The sequence below is a fragment of the Macrosteles quadrilineatus genome, unplaced genomic scaffold, assembly GCF_028750875.1.
Source record: "Macrosteles quadrilineatus isolate MER2022 unplaced genomic scaffold, UCM_ALF_1.0 Scaffold_5__1_contigs__length_97177068, whole genome shotgun sequence".
Taxonomy (NCBI): domain Eukaryota; kingdom Metazoa; phylum Arthropoda; class Insecta; order Hemiptera; family Cicadellidae; genus Macrosteles; species Macrosteles quadrilineatus.
In genome coordinates, this window is record NW_026542598.1 from 20,390,069 (window position 1) to 20,409,866 (window position 19,798).

The window sequence follows — 19,798 nt, forward strand, 5'->3', positions numbered from 1 at the left end:
ATTATTTTTTTGTTAATTCCACGATTTGTGTTTTACTGTTTCGTTATGTAAATAAAGGACGAGCTATTATTTGTGGTTGGATCATTTTATTTGGTTAAACGAGGTTTTAACGACTGAAATAACAAGCAGTTTGTCATTGGGCTATGGATTAATGGTGCTATCTAACAAAAAGGTTGACGTTAGGCAGTAACAAAGACAGGACATGGTCCGTTCCCTTTCAAATTGTAAAAAATGCCAATGGCGTAGAAACACAAAAAAGAATTGTAAACAAAACAATACCTCTACCAAAGGTGACCGTGTACTAGCGATCAGTGTCACCAAAGTGAACTAGACTTGAAAAACGAGTTCCAATATTTTTATGGGATGGGATGAAAACTGAAAAGTCTACTTGTATTTGTTAGTTTATTGTTTTATCAATGTAAATACTTACTTAAAGACCTGAAGAATTAATTTTTTTACTAACACTGTTGGATGGAATGTGTTATACCACGGTTGCAAAAAAACCATACATAACATTTCATTTACATTTGAATGTAGCTTAGCGGATGTATTTCAATATTATGATTGTAAATATAGGCTCATCACTTAGTTTCCCAATGAATAACCCCAGGGCATTTACTTGAGCAGTGGTTTCAGTTTCAGTGTCATCCAAAATAAAATTTTGTTTGTTTTTGGTTTTCCTATAATTGAGAATCCAAGAAGCTGAGTTTTTGTTGGATTGATTTTGAGGAGATTTCTATCGAACCACTGCAACAATCAACTGGCTTGTATAAACGCACACATATGTTTAGTTCGAGTCGGTTTGGGCTGGAGACAGCGAGAGAGGTGTCGTCAGCAAAAAGACATATTATTATTATTTCACCCTTTTGAACCATGGGAGGTCGTTGAGGAAGAGGAGGAACAGTACACGTACCGGACCAAGAACCGACCCCTGAGGTACACTACTGACGATCGTAGTAGTGGTGCGTTGTATGTTTTTAATGTTTTTTATGTTTTGTAAATATTTACAAAACGAGCTTTGACGACCTTCAGAAGAAGCGACAATGTCTTATTTGGGAAAACCTGAAGAAGGCTCCATTGTGAGCCGGAACTAGTTATTACACAACCACTTGGATTATCAACATTACATGTTTTTAAACCACTTTAATTAAAGTACACTGTCAGTCTCTCAAATATGTTAAACAGTTCCCCGGGATGATAGGTTTAGTTACAGTAATCTATAGTCAATGATTAAACAAGTAAATTGTAATATTGCCTTTTAATCAATGACAAAACGCTCACATTTTGTGTTAGTGGTATAGGTCGTTGAAAGAATAAAAATGATGAAGTCAGCTGGCCTGGCTTTACAAAGCCAACCATATGTGTAAATATTGAACTGTTATTGGAAAATTTGCACTTTGCAGACGCCACATTATTATTATCGGATTGACGGGCGAAGGGTTCATTGGTTATTGGTTCATGAAAGTCTCAGGAATTGTATTGCATTGCAAATTGCAAGACAGCAAGTGAGCAAGACGCGTCAGCTCTGAGATGTCAATGTAAGTGTATGTGGAGTTTGTTGAGGGTTCAGTACTTTTTTATGGAACACAATCTTGGCCTATTATGAATCAAAACATTTTATTTTTACTAGGTTTTATTTTGAAAGAACCGCTGACCTTGTGTATAGTTTTAGCCAACCATTTGATCTAAGATAGCCTAACTTAACACTCAACTTACAATTTAGATAGGCCTAATATTTGTTTGTAATATGTGTAGCCTATTCACTACTTTTAATATTTTTCATTTACTTTAAAACGCCATCAATTTAGAAATCTTTAAACCGAGAGGTTTTCCTATCATCAAATTCTCACAGAATAGACTTAGGTAACTTACCACACTTATTAACTTAGTTTCGGTATTACATAACTAAACTGTTAAGAAATGTAGCCTAATATAAATTTGCATTGGTAAATTATTGTTTCTATAAAAATATGACTTTTACTCTAGCCATAAAGTGTACAAATGATTTAGGAAAAAAGGCTTAGGCCTGTTTATGACTGGCCACTGAGAAGGACCTGAGTAATCCGAAGATGCTTTCTTATTCCTTCTGTTTGCTGAATCCAACAGTTTTGTATTGTATTGTACTGTATGAGGGGGCAGACTTAAGATCCCGGCACGTCAACCTTAAAGCTTATTGTGTATACCCCACATGCCGCTAACTAGGTACCGGTAAGCCTATTCCCGAGTCTTTGATCAGACGTACGGGTTGAACCTCTGACCTTCTTCGAAGGTCCTTTTGCCGAGAGTGGAGTGACTGTTGAACCTCTAGGGTTCTTAGCCACCCTCATATCGACATCCGGACCCACAGTTGAGCCTGGTGCTCCTCTCTCCTCTGGTCTTTGGAGTGATTCTTTTTCCATCTGAGTCATTTGTGATCGGGCTAAGTTTATTTCTTATATAGGAGGATGGATAGGCCAGTAACATTGCTGCTATTTCAAAATGCTGACACAATAACAAGGGCCAGTAACAAGGGTATGAATGAAAAATGAATGTGAAATAGGACTGAGGACTGACTGATCTGTAACAAGGCCAACACTTATGACCAGCTGGATCTAATTTTGAATGCACAGAAAATCTAGGACATTACATAGGCTATCTTTTTATTAGGTTTTTAATGCTTTTAGAATTTTTAAGTTTTATTGTTGGGTTAAATAAGTTATGTAGTCTAAAACCTGGTCTTGTTTCTTAGTAGGGTATGCCTATGTAATGTTAATATTCCGTTATGCGTAGGCTTACCATTGAATGATAGCTCAATGACAAAAATGGCATTTGGGTCTAGAATCTGGAAGATTTTATACAATAACATGATTTATAGTAAAGACTGAACAAGAGACCAGCACAGAATCAACCTTGTTTGCTAGGCCTATGTATATTTTACCAAGAAGACTAGGGCTCTAATGATTTTCATCTAGATTTCAAAACTTTGACTTGAAGCATATTTAATTAATAGCTTAGATTCAGTGGCGGATCCAGCCTTAGATTGAGGGGGCCTCGAGATTGGAGGTACCCCCCCCCCCCCAAAAGATGATTTTTATTGTGACAATTAATTTTATGCAATGTTTATGCACTATTACATGCAGTAAACAAATATGCCCGAGGGATCTGCCACTGCTTAGATTATGAGTTTTGCCCATTTAGTAAATAACTTCATATTTTTGGGCTGAAAAAAAAACAACTAAAATTAAACTTAATATAGGCCTACGTGTTTTTCATTTAACTTAGGTTAAACAGCAGACTGAAAACTGAGATTTGCAAATCAATTTTTACAATCTTGATTGTTTACAAAACGTTTTTTTGGTTTAAGTCAAAGTTCACATGCGGCAGTGATAGTAATATATTTCTTTTATCAGAGTCCAGGGTCATGAAACATGATACTGAGTAGTGTTACCGTTACATAGCCTTCGTAGTTGATTAATTAAATACTTCAGGCCAAAATATTACTCACTATTATTTAATCATCGAAGGCTCTGATGAAAATAAAAAAGTCAATTTCGTTTAATTCACTCAGGTTTCCCAGTAAATGTTAAGCTTTTTATGGCCTGTTGTGACACGATGTTATACGTATTAAATCACCACAATTTCCATGACAACCTTACAGCATACCATAGAGTACATTCAACTCAATATAAAGCTGACGCACCAGGGTGGATATTAATTCTGAAGATAATAAGTGAATAAGTGACTATTGGGTTGTATTAATAGTCAAAGGTGATAGCCTAGGGCCTATAAGCCTTTCATATACTTGGTAAGACTATGGATAGAACTAGTCAACCCATTCTCATGTTAGCATATTTGACAGTTTTAGAGTATAAATTCTATCAGTCACTTATTTCTGTCTTACCCAAAATTTCTAACCAGGCCAAACTGAAATAGCCACATATTCTAGTCTGTAGCATGTTCGTTTCATACAGTTTGGAAAATCACAATGCTTTTGGAAAGGAAAATAACATAACAAATTGCTTATGTGAATTACAACACAAACTTTTATTTACAGTATTGACATTTATTTACTGTTTAGCATTTTGTTAACTGCAGCATGGGTTAAACCTACAGTAAAGGTAACAAAGTACAGATTTTTCAGGTGACGAACAACAGAGATTGGCAGTTAAGTGACCTTTAGTTGCGGTTCTACTGTACAGTTGTACAAATTGAGGGACGTGTAGTTAAAGCGGTTATGTTACAGCATGAGTGAATACGAAGACGCCATAGAAAGCCTGGAGGATGTGTCCCACCCTCTGGCCAATGGAGGTATCGGTCTGCGTCATAGACCCTCCGCTACCTCCGCCTCCACCTGGGACCCTGATCAGATCTCACTGAGCTCCGAAGTCCCAGGACTGCACGAAGTCAAGGTGAGACCATTGGGATTTCTTTGTTTGAAGTTCATTTTTGGAGTCAGATTTATGTTATTTAGGGGTTTTTCTACGACAGCGTAGAAGGGCCATGGAGTATTTTTTTTTTTTTAATTCTGACTTTAATCTCAAAATTTTGACTTTTAATCTTAAAATTTTGACTTTTAATCTCAAAATTTTGACTTTTTATCTCAAAGCTTTGACTTTTAATCTCAAAATTTTGACTTTTATTCTCAAAATTTTTACTTTTAATCTCAAAATTTTGACTTTTTTTTACAAGTACAGCCAACCGAGACAGTATGACCAACATAACGGCACAAGCGGAAATCTTGGATGGCACGCTTTTCTCCTATGTTCAACCAGAGAGTAGTGACTCCAGTCTATCTATTCATCTCTATGGTTATAGTAGGCCTACTTACGGAGTTTGGTGGTAATTTAACACTCAAAACCAGATGATTTAAACAGTAATTGAGCTCCAGTTGTAAAAGCGCTTGCAATAAATACGACGTTGTAGAATTCAATGATACAAGTATACATTTTGAGATAGAAGTCAAAATTTAGAGATTAAAAGTCAAAATTTTGAGATTAAAAGTCAGAATTTTACAAAAAAATATTACTCCTTGGCCCTTCTACGCCGTAGTATTTTTCAGTCCACAACTAGTAAAAAAACCAGTGTCAGTGTCTTGTTTGACAACTTGGTCAGATGAGAAAGTACCTAAGGCATAATAAGATTAGTACACACACTCAGTCCTCGGGTTTGAATCCTGCCGATCTCCAATAGATTATATTGAAGTGACAATGCCCCAACCATCTAGACCAAATGTGTTAAACAGTGTAAAAATGGGTTAAAATTTTCAAATACTAGGCTAGGTGGCATTCCTCAATTGGTTATAACAATAAAAATACATGAAACGTTTTTATAATGAATTGTCTTTGGTAAGTTTTTAGATAATAACATTCCAAAGACATGTAGTGTACTTGTCACAAGTTTGATGACCTAGCTTGCTAGTGATAGGGTTGTTTAATCATTTGCGTATCGAATAAAGGTCAAGTTATATAAACCAGCTGATACTGCAAAATAGTGTCAACTGCTATTATTTTTTGTTTTTGATATTCTAGACAATAAATTTACTAATGCTCTTGCTATAATATAATATTTTACCTAACCCGCCATGTTAAACTTCCCTATCCCAAGCGTGATGTATACAACTTCCTTACTTCTCGAGTGATGTAAAGTTGAGAAAAACTCACTCGGTGAGGTAATGAAACCCATTTAAATAACATTGAGTGCTTAACTTAAAAAATATACCTCTATGGAGCCAACGACGTTCATATTTCTTCCCCTTAAACAGTCGTGAACCTATAGCAAAAGAGACATAACTCTGTTTGGATACTACAGTGTATTTTATTGTATTTTAGAAAGTTTTAAAGAAAATAGTCTATATTTTTGTGGTTAGTGTTATATTTGACTATAAAAAGACTACCCTAAAATAGAAATTGCATTCCCATGTCAAAGGTTTAGAACCAAAAACAAAAAAGAAAACTAAATGAGCCATCGATATAGTGTGCTGCTAAAAATAACATCTAGTCCATGTGTTTAGATGGTATGTCTACTTCAGTATTTGAGGTTGATGCGAGTCTCACAGGTTGGTAGTCTATATCTACATATCCTCATAAGTAAAGCCTAAGTATGGATAGAGGTAACAAGTATTTCAATCAAAACATTACAAGCATTGCCAATGTGAACAATCTCAATAATAAAACCCTCAAAGCTTTATATGTGTAAATAGTTGGAATTAATTTTATTTCAGCAACACTCCTATCTAATGGCAACTTAAAAATTAAACTGCCTAAAGGAAACATAATGGTTGATTTATTGAAAAGAATACATGGGTTGTAAAATAAAAAGTTAGGAATTGTTTTAGGTTATAATCACGTATTTAACTTTGACTATTATAAGGTTGTTAAGATCATATATTCCTGTACTGATTATATTTTGAGCATTAAGGATTTTTCAATGAAAGTAGACTTTTTATTGTTAAAAATTTAAAATAAGTTACCACCTGTTACTGCCTAATGAATGATTCCTCTGCTCCTAGAATAGACTAGGTGTTTTGATGTTATACATACCGGTACATCATCAGGTAGCAGGGAACAAAATACTGTAGGCTTACAAAAACTAGTGTACACATAACAAGTGGTGGTTTTCGACTCTCCTTTTTATTATAATGCTGAAAACTTTTGTTCAAAAAAATTTTTTAAGCTGTAATACGTTACTTTTAATACTATATTTTCTTCAGTTATCAGAAGCAGTGTACTTTGCTTATAATTTGAAGTACCGGTACTTAATATAGTTAAACTAAAATTTCAAGCTAACTTATCCAAGCTATGATAACAATAATGCATGAAACTACTCATATTGAGCGTCACTGTGACAGCTGTTAAAACTCCCTAACAGCTGGTAATATTACGCAACACTCCGAATGCTTGTGCAGCTGGTATGTTGTATGTTTGTGTGTTGTATATGGATCATTATACACACCATTATTATTCTGTAAGTTCTAGAGAATTCCATTAATTTCACTTGAAAATTACTAAAATTAGATTGTTTGGCATATTTATTTGATTTATCATTTCTGCAAGTAAAATTTTTTCAATTTCTTTATTGTCATAGATAAAAGTAAGTAGCAGGGATTACAAGTTTTGACCTGTAATACCTTGCTCAAGTCAAAGTTAACCAAAAGATAACTAAAAACTCGTGGACCTATAAATATACCATTGATTACGATAACCCATTGTAATTTTTTAAAGGGGTTGTGGTTGCTAGTGTATTATTTTATCGTAGAGTTACTATAAGAGCTGTTACTTGCTGTTTGTTAACTGCGGATTTAGTTTCAACATTGATTTTAAGGTCTGGTTATTCAAAACCGTCGATAACAGAGGATTTTCAAAATGATGTTTTGAATTATTTAGGTGCTGTTAAAGCTTTAACACATAAAGTAACTTAAAAAAACCTTCACTCAACAATTTTGTTGACTCATTACATAACAAGTTGGAAATTGTACGTGAATGCTGCAGCTTTGAAGACGAGCTTAAAACTATTATACCTACTGTGTTAGGGTGTTGGGCTTACCAGAGTTGTCATTAGTTCAGGTCCTATCAAGCCGGGTCCCAGTTTTAAGTAGATTATACCAGCATCCAAAAACAACATGGTAGGTTAACAAGTTTCAAGGAATATTTGAAAATTTTGTTGTATTAAAGTTCAATTGTTTTGTAATCTATACTATTAAAGTTGCTTTTCTGAAGTAAATTGTTGTCTTGTGTTATGGCAGGAGCTGTTAGAGATAGACAACTCTTCAGCACTATCAGAAGATGAGATGGCTGGAGGTTGTCCTCTTCCTTCCACACCGGTCGATCCTCGCCTGTTGGAAACTGAGGTCTGCGAATACTAATCAGCTCAAATAATATATATTAAAGGAAAATTAACCTTTCTTTAATTAATTAATTACTTTGAAGTAGCTACACCTGTGTGAAATTTTAAGTAGGCCTAGCTTATTGCAAATGCTTTTAAACGAAAGCATTCCAAATACTTGTGGATGCGCTAAAGTTTTCAAGTCCATAACTATTGCACTGAAGTTTGTGACGCTAGTTATTATGCTAGAAAAGACGTTCTGTGTCTTTAAACTTTTAACAACATCCATGCGTAACAACATCATTCATCAAGTTTTATACACACACCAAACTCTCTAATGATCAGATTTACTATTATATTTTGCTTACAGAAAACAAATTGACTCTTTGTGTGTTAATTAATAATGCCAGCCATCTTAACATAGCTGTAGCACAATGCAGACTTATCAGAAGACAGCAATGGCAATGTGTGTAATGTGGAAGTTGGTCTTTCACTCCTATGCACACCCGCTTTCAATAATCAGTTCTGGAATTAATTGGAGGTTGAAAATAAAACAACCCTACCATATGACCCTTGTATTAATTAGTTTTATACAACTGGGTAAAGACCTTGACCTTACATAATGCTGAACCACAAAACAGCCTGAAATCCTTTGATGTTTTTCTAACCTACCGTGTTTTTCTTTAATTTCCTTCATACTAACTAGGTAATATTTATGATTAGGAATAAATGTTTAGTTTTGACAATGCTTCACTGTGACAGGCTACAGTGGAGGTTCTCAAGGCCCAGATGAGTCATGGAGATGACATGGACCTCAGCACCATGGCTCACAACGCAGCTGAACAAGCTGAGGAGTTTGTACGCAAGGTGGGTTTGGCTTATATTGTACAAACAATAAACATACCATTAAGTTACTTACCTCGACGCTGACAATCGTCTGTTATCTACAAATGACAAGCTATAAAGATCATCACTCTATTCTCAAATATGATTTTGTCACAAATTAAATTTATAAAACCCTGAAAATTGATAGCAATGAATATTAAACATTAAATTAGTTCACATTGCTGAAAAAAGAGTGTACTGTTTAGGGGTATCAACTCTTAAAAATTAGTTAATGTTAAACATTTATTATGGCTTTAAAAAAATCTATGAAATCACATACCCACTCTATAACTTTCAATTTAATTTTCATGTTTCAATTTAATTTAATGTAAGTTTAATGAACAATGTATTGGGACGGTAAGAAATAGGAAGAAAGTACCTAAACTCTATGACTAAAATTGAAATTTGTTATCCATCTGTAAAATAATTAGATTTCAACGCAGTACATAAAATCCTTAAATTCCTCCTATTGCTGATGAGATATCTTGGCTCTTATGAAATTATAAATCTATATATTTTATACATATAAATAATGAGAATTAAGAGTAAATATTGAACAGTTTGAACACTTGTAGGAAATTTTGTTGTGACAGGTGTGGGAGGCCTCGTGGTCTGTCTGCCATTTCCGTAGTCTGCCGCGATGGCTGCAAGACAATGACTACCTCCACGCCGGCCACAGACCACCTCTGCCATCGTTCTCTGCGTGTTTTCGATCAATCTTCCGCATACACTCCGAGACTGGCAACATATGGACACATCTACTCGGTTTGTAGTCCATAATGTTTTTATGCCTAAATGGAACAGTGAAAATGGACTAGTATTGTTGGCTAGTATAAATCTCACTGTTTGGTATGCTCCTTGGTGTTGATGTCATACCGTAAGGTGTTTTGTTACCCATTAGATCAATGCTGCTGAAAACTTGTTTTCCAATTTTTATCTTTAAACATATTTAGACAAATGTCTTTAAGCACAGCACAAAATGTCTTATTGTGGATGCACAGTGCTCCTTTGGAACTACTGAACTACCATACATGTATAATTTGTGTTCTAAGTCTGTACGTTCTTTTTTCCTTTAGATATAGAAGTCACCAAGCAATTCAGTGCTATTTGGCTTTTCTTTTGTACAATTAAACACTACAACAAATACAATCTGCAGCGACACTTGTAAATTTTTTTTAAACCACTTGTTACAGGGTGCGTAGCATTTATCGGTGTGGCCATTTACTTCCTGTCGAGGCCATCTATCGAGGTGAACCTGCAGGAAAAATTAGTATTCGCAGCTTTCTTTGCCGGAGCTATCGTCTGCTTGGGTTTTTCCTTTGCGTTTCACACAGTCTACTGTCATTCACAGAGTGTGGGAAAACTGTTTAGCAAGTAAGTGATCATCTGTAGACTTGAAAAACTGTAATGTTAAGAAAGTGAATAAATACCTTTTTGTCACACTGCAGAAAAAACAGCTGTTTTTAATGCGTATATTGTGGGTCTAAAGTAGCTTTTTTCTATCTAGGGGGTAAAGAGATTTTTTATCCCCAGGGATTAAAAGTCAGCTGTTGTTAAACTACAGTTGTAAACTTCGATTGCGAGAAATCTCACATATCGAAAGCAGGGTCAGCTCCAGAGGGTCCTACCCAAATTTTGGCAGTTATTTCAAAATTATGAATATATAAAGACATTTAATTATATGTAAATAAAGGGAAAGCATCAACACTCATTATTCTACATTTAATTTTATAGTTTCCCCCTTTTGCAGGGAAGCCCCTCAAACCTCTCATACCGTGATTAAAATCCTTCTTGATCCTTGACAGGCCTACCCAAAAAAATTACCTGGAGCCGCCCCTGATTGAAAGTATGCATAGTTTGATTTAATTGGTTATAGCTTATTTTAGCATTATTTTCAACTAGCTGTACCCGCGGGCTTCGCCCCGTTTAGCTTCATAAGTATTTGCATGGCTCATTCACGTCCTGGTTGAAGTTCGTTCGCTACGCTCACTCACCTTTAGGTTGGAGCTCGTTCGCTGCGCTCACATGCCTTCAGGTTAGCTCGTTCGCTACGCTAACTCGCCTCAAGGTTGAAGTTCGTTCGCTACGCTCACTCACCTTTTAGTTGGAAATTAGCTGTTGTCATAAATAAAAAAAAAAATTAATAGTGCTGCACCCTGTTGGTAATCCTTGTAACTTTTATGCTGTTGAACATCATAGAACAGAACCAACTTGTTTAATTGAGACAGCTGTTAAGATTCATTAATTCCTTTTAAATATGAAAAATCATAAGATTAACATGGGAAACTACAGAGCCACTGGGGCGGAGCCCGAAAGGGTCTTTGAGATAAGAATATGCTTTAATGTTAATCGGGAATGTGAGCTATCATCATGCCAAATTTCAGCCCAATCCGTCCAGTAGTTTATGCGTGATTGAGCAACAAACACACACACAAACACACACACAAACATACACACAAACATACACACAAACTCACAAACTTTCAGATATATAATATTAGTAAGATAGTTTTACATATTGATAGTATAATGCACACTAACATCTAACAATCCTAATAAGTAGGCAATTTAATTGAATCACTTACTTAACAGCTGCTTGTTTGCATTTTCAAAAATTGAAAACAAGTTGGAAGTCTTTTTCAGAGGTTATCTCTGCATGGAAAGTATTTTGGTTTTCTAAGGCTACGGCCACACTTGAAGACTTTGTCGCGGCGACAAAGCTGCAGCTATAATGAATGAATGTACGTTGCATTAAATTAAATGGAGACGGCCACACTAAGTGACCCATGACCAGCGACCACTGGCGACTGAAAGATAAATGCGACCGGGAGGGTTTTTTGGTTGCAGTGACAAATACCATGAGATGTTATCTTACGGCACCGGCCGCACTAGGCGACAAGTCGTTCCCTTACACACCCACTAACTGCACGGTTTTCATGTCTATATTGTTCAGTTTTAACTGGGGATTGATAAATATGGAAAATATGCAGTTAAAATACAGATATTTTAAAAAGTTGAATTTAGTAAATGTTGAAAACCAACTTTTAGGAAAGAAATTTTAAATATGAAGCTCTTATGATAAGTTAATTTTCTATTTGTGTAAATGTTGTAGAATTTTGCAAAATAGCAAGTGTTACTTCTTAGTGCTCACTTGGTTCAAGGCTTTCTTTTAACATTGAGTTAAATAATTTTAATAAGTAAATTTAAATAATTTATGTCCCATTTATATAAAATTTGGCTTGAAGGTGTAGGTTGAAATAAAGGGACGAAAGTATTATATTATTTTGGGTTCAGGGTGTTGATTATCCAATCTAGGCCTAAGCCGACCATATTGAGATTGGTTATGCGGGTCAGAATACACAAAATCAAATTAAATGATTTTAAAATGTTAACATTATATTCAAACATAAAAAACCTTTGAAATACCTGTTTAGTAATGACATATAAAGCAAATCAAACAAGAAACAAATCTAGTTTTTTTTTTTAACTATAATCTGAAATCAAGAATTGAATAGCAAAGTTAAACCACCACCACTGAAACAGTCGAATACAAAATAAAGCATAAGCTACACTTCACCATTCCAATGGTTATCATTCGCATTGAGACCAAGATTTTAAGGGAAACAGAGATATGCAGATATGAGCAATTGACAAACTGTGTGGTGTTTTTAAGCAATGGTAGTATGTAGCGGACTAGGCCTAGTACTAATAGTGATGAGTAAAAGAAAAAAACCGTCAAAAACAGCTGGCACCTTAAGCATGGTGCATATCTTACAGGTAAAGTCAGAGTCATGGGTAGCAAAGAGCTTCTCAACATATGTACTATTGTGTAGCTATACCACACCTAAAACGCATGCGATCCCATGTTACTGGATTGTGTACAGGGAAGGATAGGTAACCAATGATTGGAAGATTGAAACTCTGCTAAACTTTGTATGCTCGTTTGGTTCGTCGCCAGGTTGGACTACTGCGGCATCGCTCTACTGATCACTGGCTCATTTGTGCCTTGGCTGTACTACGGCTTCTACTGCCACTTCCAGTCCAAGGTGATCTACCTCAGTGTCGTGATCACGCTGGGTCTCAGTGCTATGATAGTCTCACTGTGGGACCGCTTCAGTGAGCCAGCCTTCAGGCCAATCAGAGCAGGTAGTGTAATATAAGGTTGCCGATGGTAGGAAAGTACAAATAGAGTTTAGAAATTTCAAATAGTTTAACCAACAAAAACTTTAAATGGTCATAGTCATAGTCAAGAATCTTTATTGATAGTATACATGGTTGTACATGAATAGTGTCAAATTAATTTAAAACTAATGCTTAAAACCATGATAAAGCCATTTTTTATTTATCTGAAGAGTATATGTACAGGTCCATTAAATATTCCTTGAGGCGTTTTTTTAAAATGTTGGGTTTTGTTCTGTTTTAATTTTCAAAGGAAAAATTAAAAAAAATTCATGCCCTGCATTGACAGTCTTTTTTTGAAGAGCTCTAATTTATGTTTTCCAATTACAAAGTTATTTTAATTACGTGTATTGTAGTTATGGTTGTTTTCTCTAATTGGTGGATTGAAATTTTTGTTTTTGACAAACATAATACAGTCAAGAACATACAAACCATAAACAGTAAGAATTCTTAAATGTTAAAAGTGTTCTTTTGCAGAATCATCGTTGTTCTTTTAACATAGCTCTGATTGATTGCTTCTGTATTGTCATAATTGGTCTAGATTTGAATTTGAGGTGGCTCCATATATACATGCCATAAGATATATGAGGAAAATAAATCATTTTTAAAACTCCAATGCAGTATTATAGTATTGACATTTTTCTAATCGCACAAAGAAAAGACCGGAATTTTTTAAATTTAAAACAAGTTTACAATGTTGGTCCCTTCCCAAGATAAGTTACTGTCCAATGTCAGGCCGTGGAACCTTACGGCTTCTGTTATTTCAATTGGTTGGTTATTTACTTCAATGTTAGGATTGTTTTTGTTTTTGTTTTGTTTTGTTTTGAATGTGACACATTCAGTTTAACTTTCATTAAATTTTAAATTCTGACAAGCTGTTGGCCCGTCCTACGTACGTGAACCTAGTAGTCAATTAAATCTGAATATGATCCAGAACAGCTAGTTTACAACTTGGTGGCCGATTCACACACACTGGTTTGAGTACAGTAGCTACATAACACCTTCTACACTGCATACTATCACTTACCGTACCTTATTTTACCACCTTGGCCACTGAAACCTCTAAAATGATCCTGGCCTCCCGTTCTCTTCTATCCCCTGCCATTTCTAAGAAAGATACCAGTCTAAAGACGTCTTTCATTAATTGGTCTTCCAAGTGGTCGTCTACCTTGTAGTACTACTTGGAATACACTTTTAAAAGTTGAAGTATCTTCTCTCCACCACGCAAAGCCTGCCCAGCCCACCCGAGCCTTTTGGTCTACTTTTGGAATGTACCCCTTTATCAAGATTCTGAATCATACAGTACTACTGGGATAGTTATGATGTATGAATCGATTTTGGTTTCTACTGACACCCTGCAGCTTACTGGTCAGTTTTCTGTAGACCTACTACACCGGTTGACACTTTTATTACGAATAAAATGTGTACTGTATGCAGTCATACCCATCATTCATGCAGTCATTCAAACATATAGAAAAATATGTATCAACACGTAAACCACTTATATTTTAAAAGGATTAAGGACTTATACTTAGACGGATTGCATTCATGACAAAACTTGATTATACGTTTAAAAATGTTAGTTCAAAATTACACAATCTCCTGATAAAATTAATCTTTTACGGTAGGAAAGAAACTTTATTTTAAAGTGAAATAGTGTGTAGGCAAACTCTGACGATCAATATTTTTGTATACAAACAACTTGTAACATAAACATTTCAATGACAGTTAGAAACCAGCTGTCAGTTAAACCACCACTAAAACGACTTAAACTCGTCCGTCGGCTGCTAGACTTTTTAAAAACTTAAACTTAATAAAAAAAAACGTCGTGAAAAACGAATCGTGAAATAAAAAAACCCTGTTACGTTTTAATATATAGGATTATTAAAAAATCCTCAATACAAGCTATTTCTATAGTGGATGGCAACTCAACATCTTCTGCAGTTTTCCCAGATACTTTAAGATTTAGTCATCTGCATAAAGATACAAACCTGTGCATGGGGCATAATTTAGATAATCCTTGAGGTACACCAGATCTTATTGTGCCCATATTTGAACTGTATTTTAATTTATAATTGTCTTTAGTGATGTGAGTTATTTCAACAAACTGTTGTCTATTTGATAAGTATGATTTAAACCAATTAAGAGAGTTATTCCTGATTCCAATTTGTTCTAATTTAAAAAGTAGGCTAATAGTTCATGATTAACACTATCAAACGCCTTCTATAAATCCATGAACACTCCCAACATGTGCTCACCCTTGTCAATTGACTCAATGACTGATTTGTATGTAGCGTATAGAGGCAATGCCTAAAACCCCTGGAATGTGTTATTTCCCCCCACCCCCTCCTCTCCTCTACAATCTACATGCTTAGGCGAATATTCATGGAAATGCCTTAAAATGATGACTCATATACTTATATTCATGGAAATGCCTTAAAATGATGACTCATATACTTATTTGAAAATGAATAAACAAGTTTTCTTAAGAACAAATGTTCTTACGCTACCGATGGTGGGTTAAAGATTGATATTTTTCATTAGAGAGATTTTATTAAATTAACAAAATAAAGTAACTTAATTACTTTAGGTGACTGGTTAAAATCATACATTAACTTTCAACCAGATAACAAATGCCTACAGACCCACTGTTGAATGTGTCCAATGTGTCTCTGTGTGTGTGATTACCCTAGTAGCATGTGACGTTTAGGTCTGAGAGAAACTTGTTCAATCTTTGGTTTATCCCCGAAAATATTGATGTTTGAACCCCTTTCCCTTAAAAAAGTCAAATGTTTGTGATTATTTTACTAAAACACTACTATAATTGACAGTAACCAATGTTTCTAGTTTTGTGACTTAGAATCTTGTCCGCAGCGGTGTTCACAGTGTTTGGTCTGAGCGGAGTAGTCCCCGCTGTGCACTACGCCATCGCCGAGGGATGGGTGAACGCAGTCAGTCACGCCTCACTAGGTTGGCTCATCCTCATGGGTCTTCTCTACATCCTGGGGGCCGCACTCTACGCATGGAGGGTACCTGAGAGGTTCTTCCCCGGGAGATGTGATATTTGGGTAAGTATAATGCTTATCACTAGATACCTTTTTGAAAAGGGATAGGGACCAGCTAGCATACATCTGAGAGAGTTAGTGTACAGGTTATAGATAGCTTTAACTATGGATGGAACTAGTCATTCACAAGAGACAGCTATCCCATCAACTTCCACCCAGGTGGGCCTCTGACACCAACAAACCCTGCCACTGACAGTTGAACTCCACATGAGTTGCACAACATACCTGAGGGGTGCTACAATAGGTCAAAAGGCCAAAGTAGCAAGAGGTAGGATTACCCCAAACCCCAACCCTTTACAAAAAAATTGAAAAAAACAGATCAGTAGTGACACATGTAATGACATGTAAGGGGGTTCCGTTAGCATACCTGAGAAAATTATAGTCCAGGGATGGATACACAATAAAATAACATAAAACTTAACACTGATATTTCGTCCTGGTGTAAGACTTCTTGAGAGATTAGGTTGAAGAGATTTCTTTGACCTATTCTCTGAAGAAGTCCTAACTAACCATCTAACATTTGTGAAATGTGTTAATGAGTCAGTACAAATGTTGGCTTGTTAATGAAGCACTTCAAGTGTCATTAATCTGCACTGATTTTAGCTTATTGTTTGGGTAAGAATTACTTTAACACTTTGAACTCAATTCATTGATTTAATAATTTGAATTTTTATTTTATTCATGTTTTTCATTCAACTGCAAAAGTCCTAATTATTTCAAGAAACCTTTTTGGCGGTGTTTATTCCACTAATTTTACTAATAAAAGTTCACATTTTGTAAGAGAAAATAGAAAATAGATTCTTTTGTTGAATCACAATCTGTAGGTAAAAACATAAACAATTCAATAGGTAACCATCATAACAATTTGAACACATGTTGGAATTAAATGTAAATAAAACATATGTTAACACCCCCTCCTCTATTTCTGTGCTGTGGCACTTTGCGAAGGATCAGCTGATCAACATGTCTTTTGATAATGCGCCCATAATCTAGCTGAACTTTGTACATTACATGTCCTTGCTTTTTAGTTACATGGCCCAAGTACCACTTGGATGATCCATTGGCGTATTCCCGAGCTTGCACCTTATCTCCAACTTTAAAATTCATTTTTATACCAAATTGGAGTCCCCATTTCTGATGTTTGTTTGATTCTATGGTTGGAATAATAGTTGCTAGGTTTGTTCGTATGCTTCTTCCAAACATTAGGTGATATGCTGGGGGATTGCCTGAGTTGCATTAGTCTTTGGATTTTATTTTGCAGTGCACCCTTTTCTCCCTCCATGGATTTTAACACATTTTTTGATAGTCTGCTTGTATCTTTCAGCCTGGCCGTTTGAGTTTGGGTGGTATGGTGCCGTTGTTCTGTAAATAATCCCACTTTCATTAATGAAATTCTTGAACTAATGGGAAACAAACTGTCTTCCATTATCTGAGACTAAGATGTGAGGAAACCCACAATCTGACAAGATTCTTCGTAATTCTTGTGTTGTCCATGCACTTGTAGTTGTTATTGTATGTATCACCTCCACCCACTTACTGAAAGCATCCAATAATACCAAGTACTGTTGGCCATCATATGGTCCTAAGAAATCGATGTGCACCCTCTCCCATGGATTAGAAGGATGAACAGGTGGATTCACATTCAATAAGTTAAAGCCAAAATGAATAAATGCCTGATTTGTTGTGCAGCTCAATGAATCTCCAATCTACCTATACTGTCTACCCGAGCCATCCACTGTTTATTTAAGTGGGCTCTACAGACAGGTGAACTCCTTATGAATTACATATCAGATCTGACTGAGACAGGATTTCTAACCCTCAATTTGTGGTATTTTCAGCCAGAGAGACAACAGCTCAGACTGCTCGGCCATTGATTAGAGTTAACGGTCTTGCATAATAAACACTAGTCATAAACCCAAGTGTAAATTTCAGAATTTTATTAGTTATAGTTTTAAGATGATTGTAAATGGAAGTTTGGTTACGTTACTCATGCATCCAATGCAAGCCTTTAAAGCTCTAAGGGTCCATCAGCCACATGATTTTCTCTCATTGTAGGCTTGGTATGTTTAATTTAGTTTATGCAATATTTATCTTGCATATGAAGTTAACCTTGTCTTGTCAACAGTTTCAGAGTCACCAGATATTCCATGTGTTGGTGATTGCTGCTGCGTTTGTACACTTCCACGGCATCACGGAGATGGCGATGCATCGGATGTCCATCGGGGAATGTTTGCCGCAGAATCCAATCTCCCTCTGACATCATCTCCTGTATGTCTAGATGCGAATTTTAAATATCACACGTTTTCTCTTAGGCAGTAATTTTACCAAAAGAGTGCAAACAATCTCAATATATTTTTCAATAGATTTTTATCTCTGGATTAGGAGCATAAAGCTTTGTTAGACATACTTGACCCCTTCATAATCTGCGGGCTCAGTTGAAAGCGTTATTATCATTATAAATTGAAAAATATCATATTAAGTTAGAATTTGAACATGAATTTTTATAAACGTTTTAGCAAACTTCCGTCTAGTGCAGCTTTGATATGCTCACATTTCCTTTTAAAGGTATTCTTTTACAATCCACTACAAATAGTAGTCATGACTTTGATCACTTTGTGGCTTTTTTAGCAATACGCTTTATATAAGTATCTAACTTTGTACCCTAAGTCATGCACTTCATAGAAAACCTATTGTTACCATACTGTGGTGGTGGCCTGGGATATAGTTTTGTTATTTATTGTATTGGAATTTATTAATTTTGCAATGTTATGGGGATGGAAAAATCTGTAGACAAATCATGCTACTTATATTTCGTAATAATTATTATTTAATAAATTTGAAATTGTTATCAAGTTTTCGTTAAACAAACGGATTTACAGAGATGGTCTATTTTAACACCTTATGAATTAATTATTATCTTACAGTTAAATGTTTTAATTAAACTGCTCAACATTGAAAGACTTTCTCCCACTTGTTATCGCAATGTTAGACAATGATTATAAACGGCATGTCAGTATTTGTTATATTGCATTTGGTGCTTTAGTTTTAGTCTATAAAACACATCAATACTAAATAACGTAATTGTACAACGTAGTGTAGAGCTGTAAATTCTTCATATTTTTCCAAATTAGTGAACATTTCTACTCGTAACTAGCCACTGTCCTCAATGTTATTTTTTCTTCAAAGTTTATTCTTCTGAGTATGAACATCTGCGATAGTAACACAACTATTGCCAGACAGAATTCAGCGTGGTGTTTAGAACGTAGTTCCATCCTAATTTTCACGTTCTCGATGAACTGATGGAAATTAAACCTCTGTGATAAACGGGCAAAGACTGGGTTGGGGCTTTTGATTTTATAAAGGTTAGAATACCCTTGTGTACAAATACGATACAAATAATGTAGGTCTTAATAGATTTTATCTTGCACGCATACAATGCAAAATGTTAATATAGTATTATAAACACTTTGCAACACTTATTTTCTCCTAATTTATATTTTACCATTCAAATTTCAAATCATCAATGTTAGTTTAGAATTTCAATTATTGCCTTTTATACCTTACGTTTGCTTTGGAATGTCATTAAATTCTTGGTTTTTTCTTGAAGCTATTGCAAAATTTACGCTAATTGTAAAACTTATACAAGTGATATCTGTATGTTGATTTTCCAATATTTTTAGTGGAATACTTTCAGTTAATGTAATTTATAAGTTTATAAGATTGTCCAGCTAGACCAGAGCTAAATCGATTAAATTAGTGTTTGTTTTGTATTGCATTGTTGTTACTTTAATATAAATATGTTGTAAGATTGTGTTTAATAGTGTGTTTATTTCATTTAACACCCTGTTTAATATTTTAACGTAGGAAAA

General features: G+C 35.1%; 1 protein-coding gene across 1 annotated transcript; it reads left to right on the plus strand.

The window, feature by feature from the left end:
- Positions 1–1,408: 1,408 nt before the first annotated feature.
- On the plus strand, positions 1,409–19,747 carry LOC128994986 (adiponectin receptor protein-like). Its single transcript, XM_054419848.1, has 9 exons — positions 1,409–1,538; positions 4,223–4,388; positions 7,721–7,825; positions 8,563–8,667; positions 9,279–9,450; positions 9,879–10,059; positions 12,644–12,831; positions 15,739–15,932; positions 18,055–19,747. Exons 1-9 carry the CDS (start codon positions 1,531–1,533, stop codon positions 18,184–18,186), a joined length of 1,251 nt encoding a protein of 416 aa, XP_054275823.1. The 5' UTR covers positions 1,409–1,530; the 3' UTR covers positions 18,187–19,747.
- The last annotated feature ends 51 nt before the right edge of the window (positions 19,748–19,798 follow it).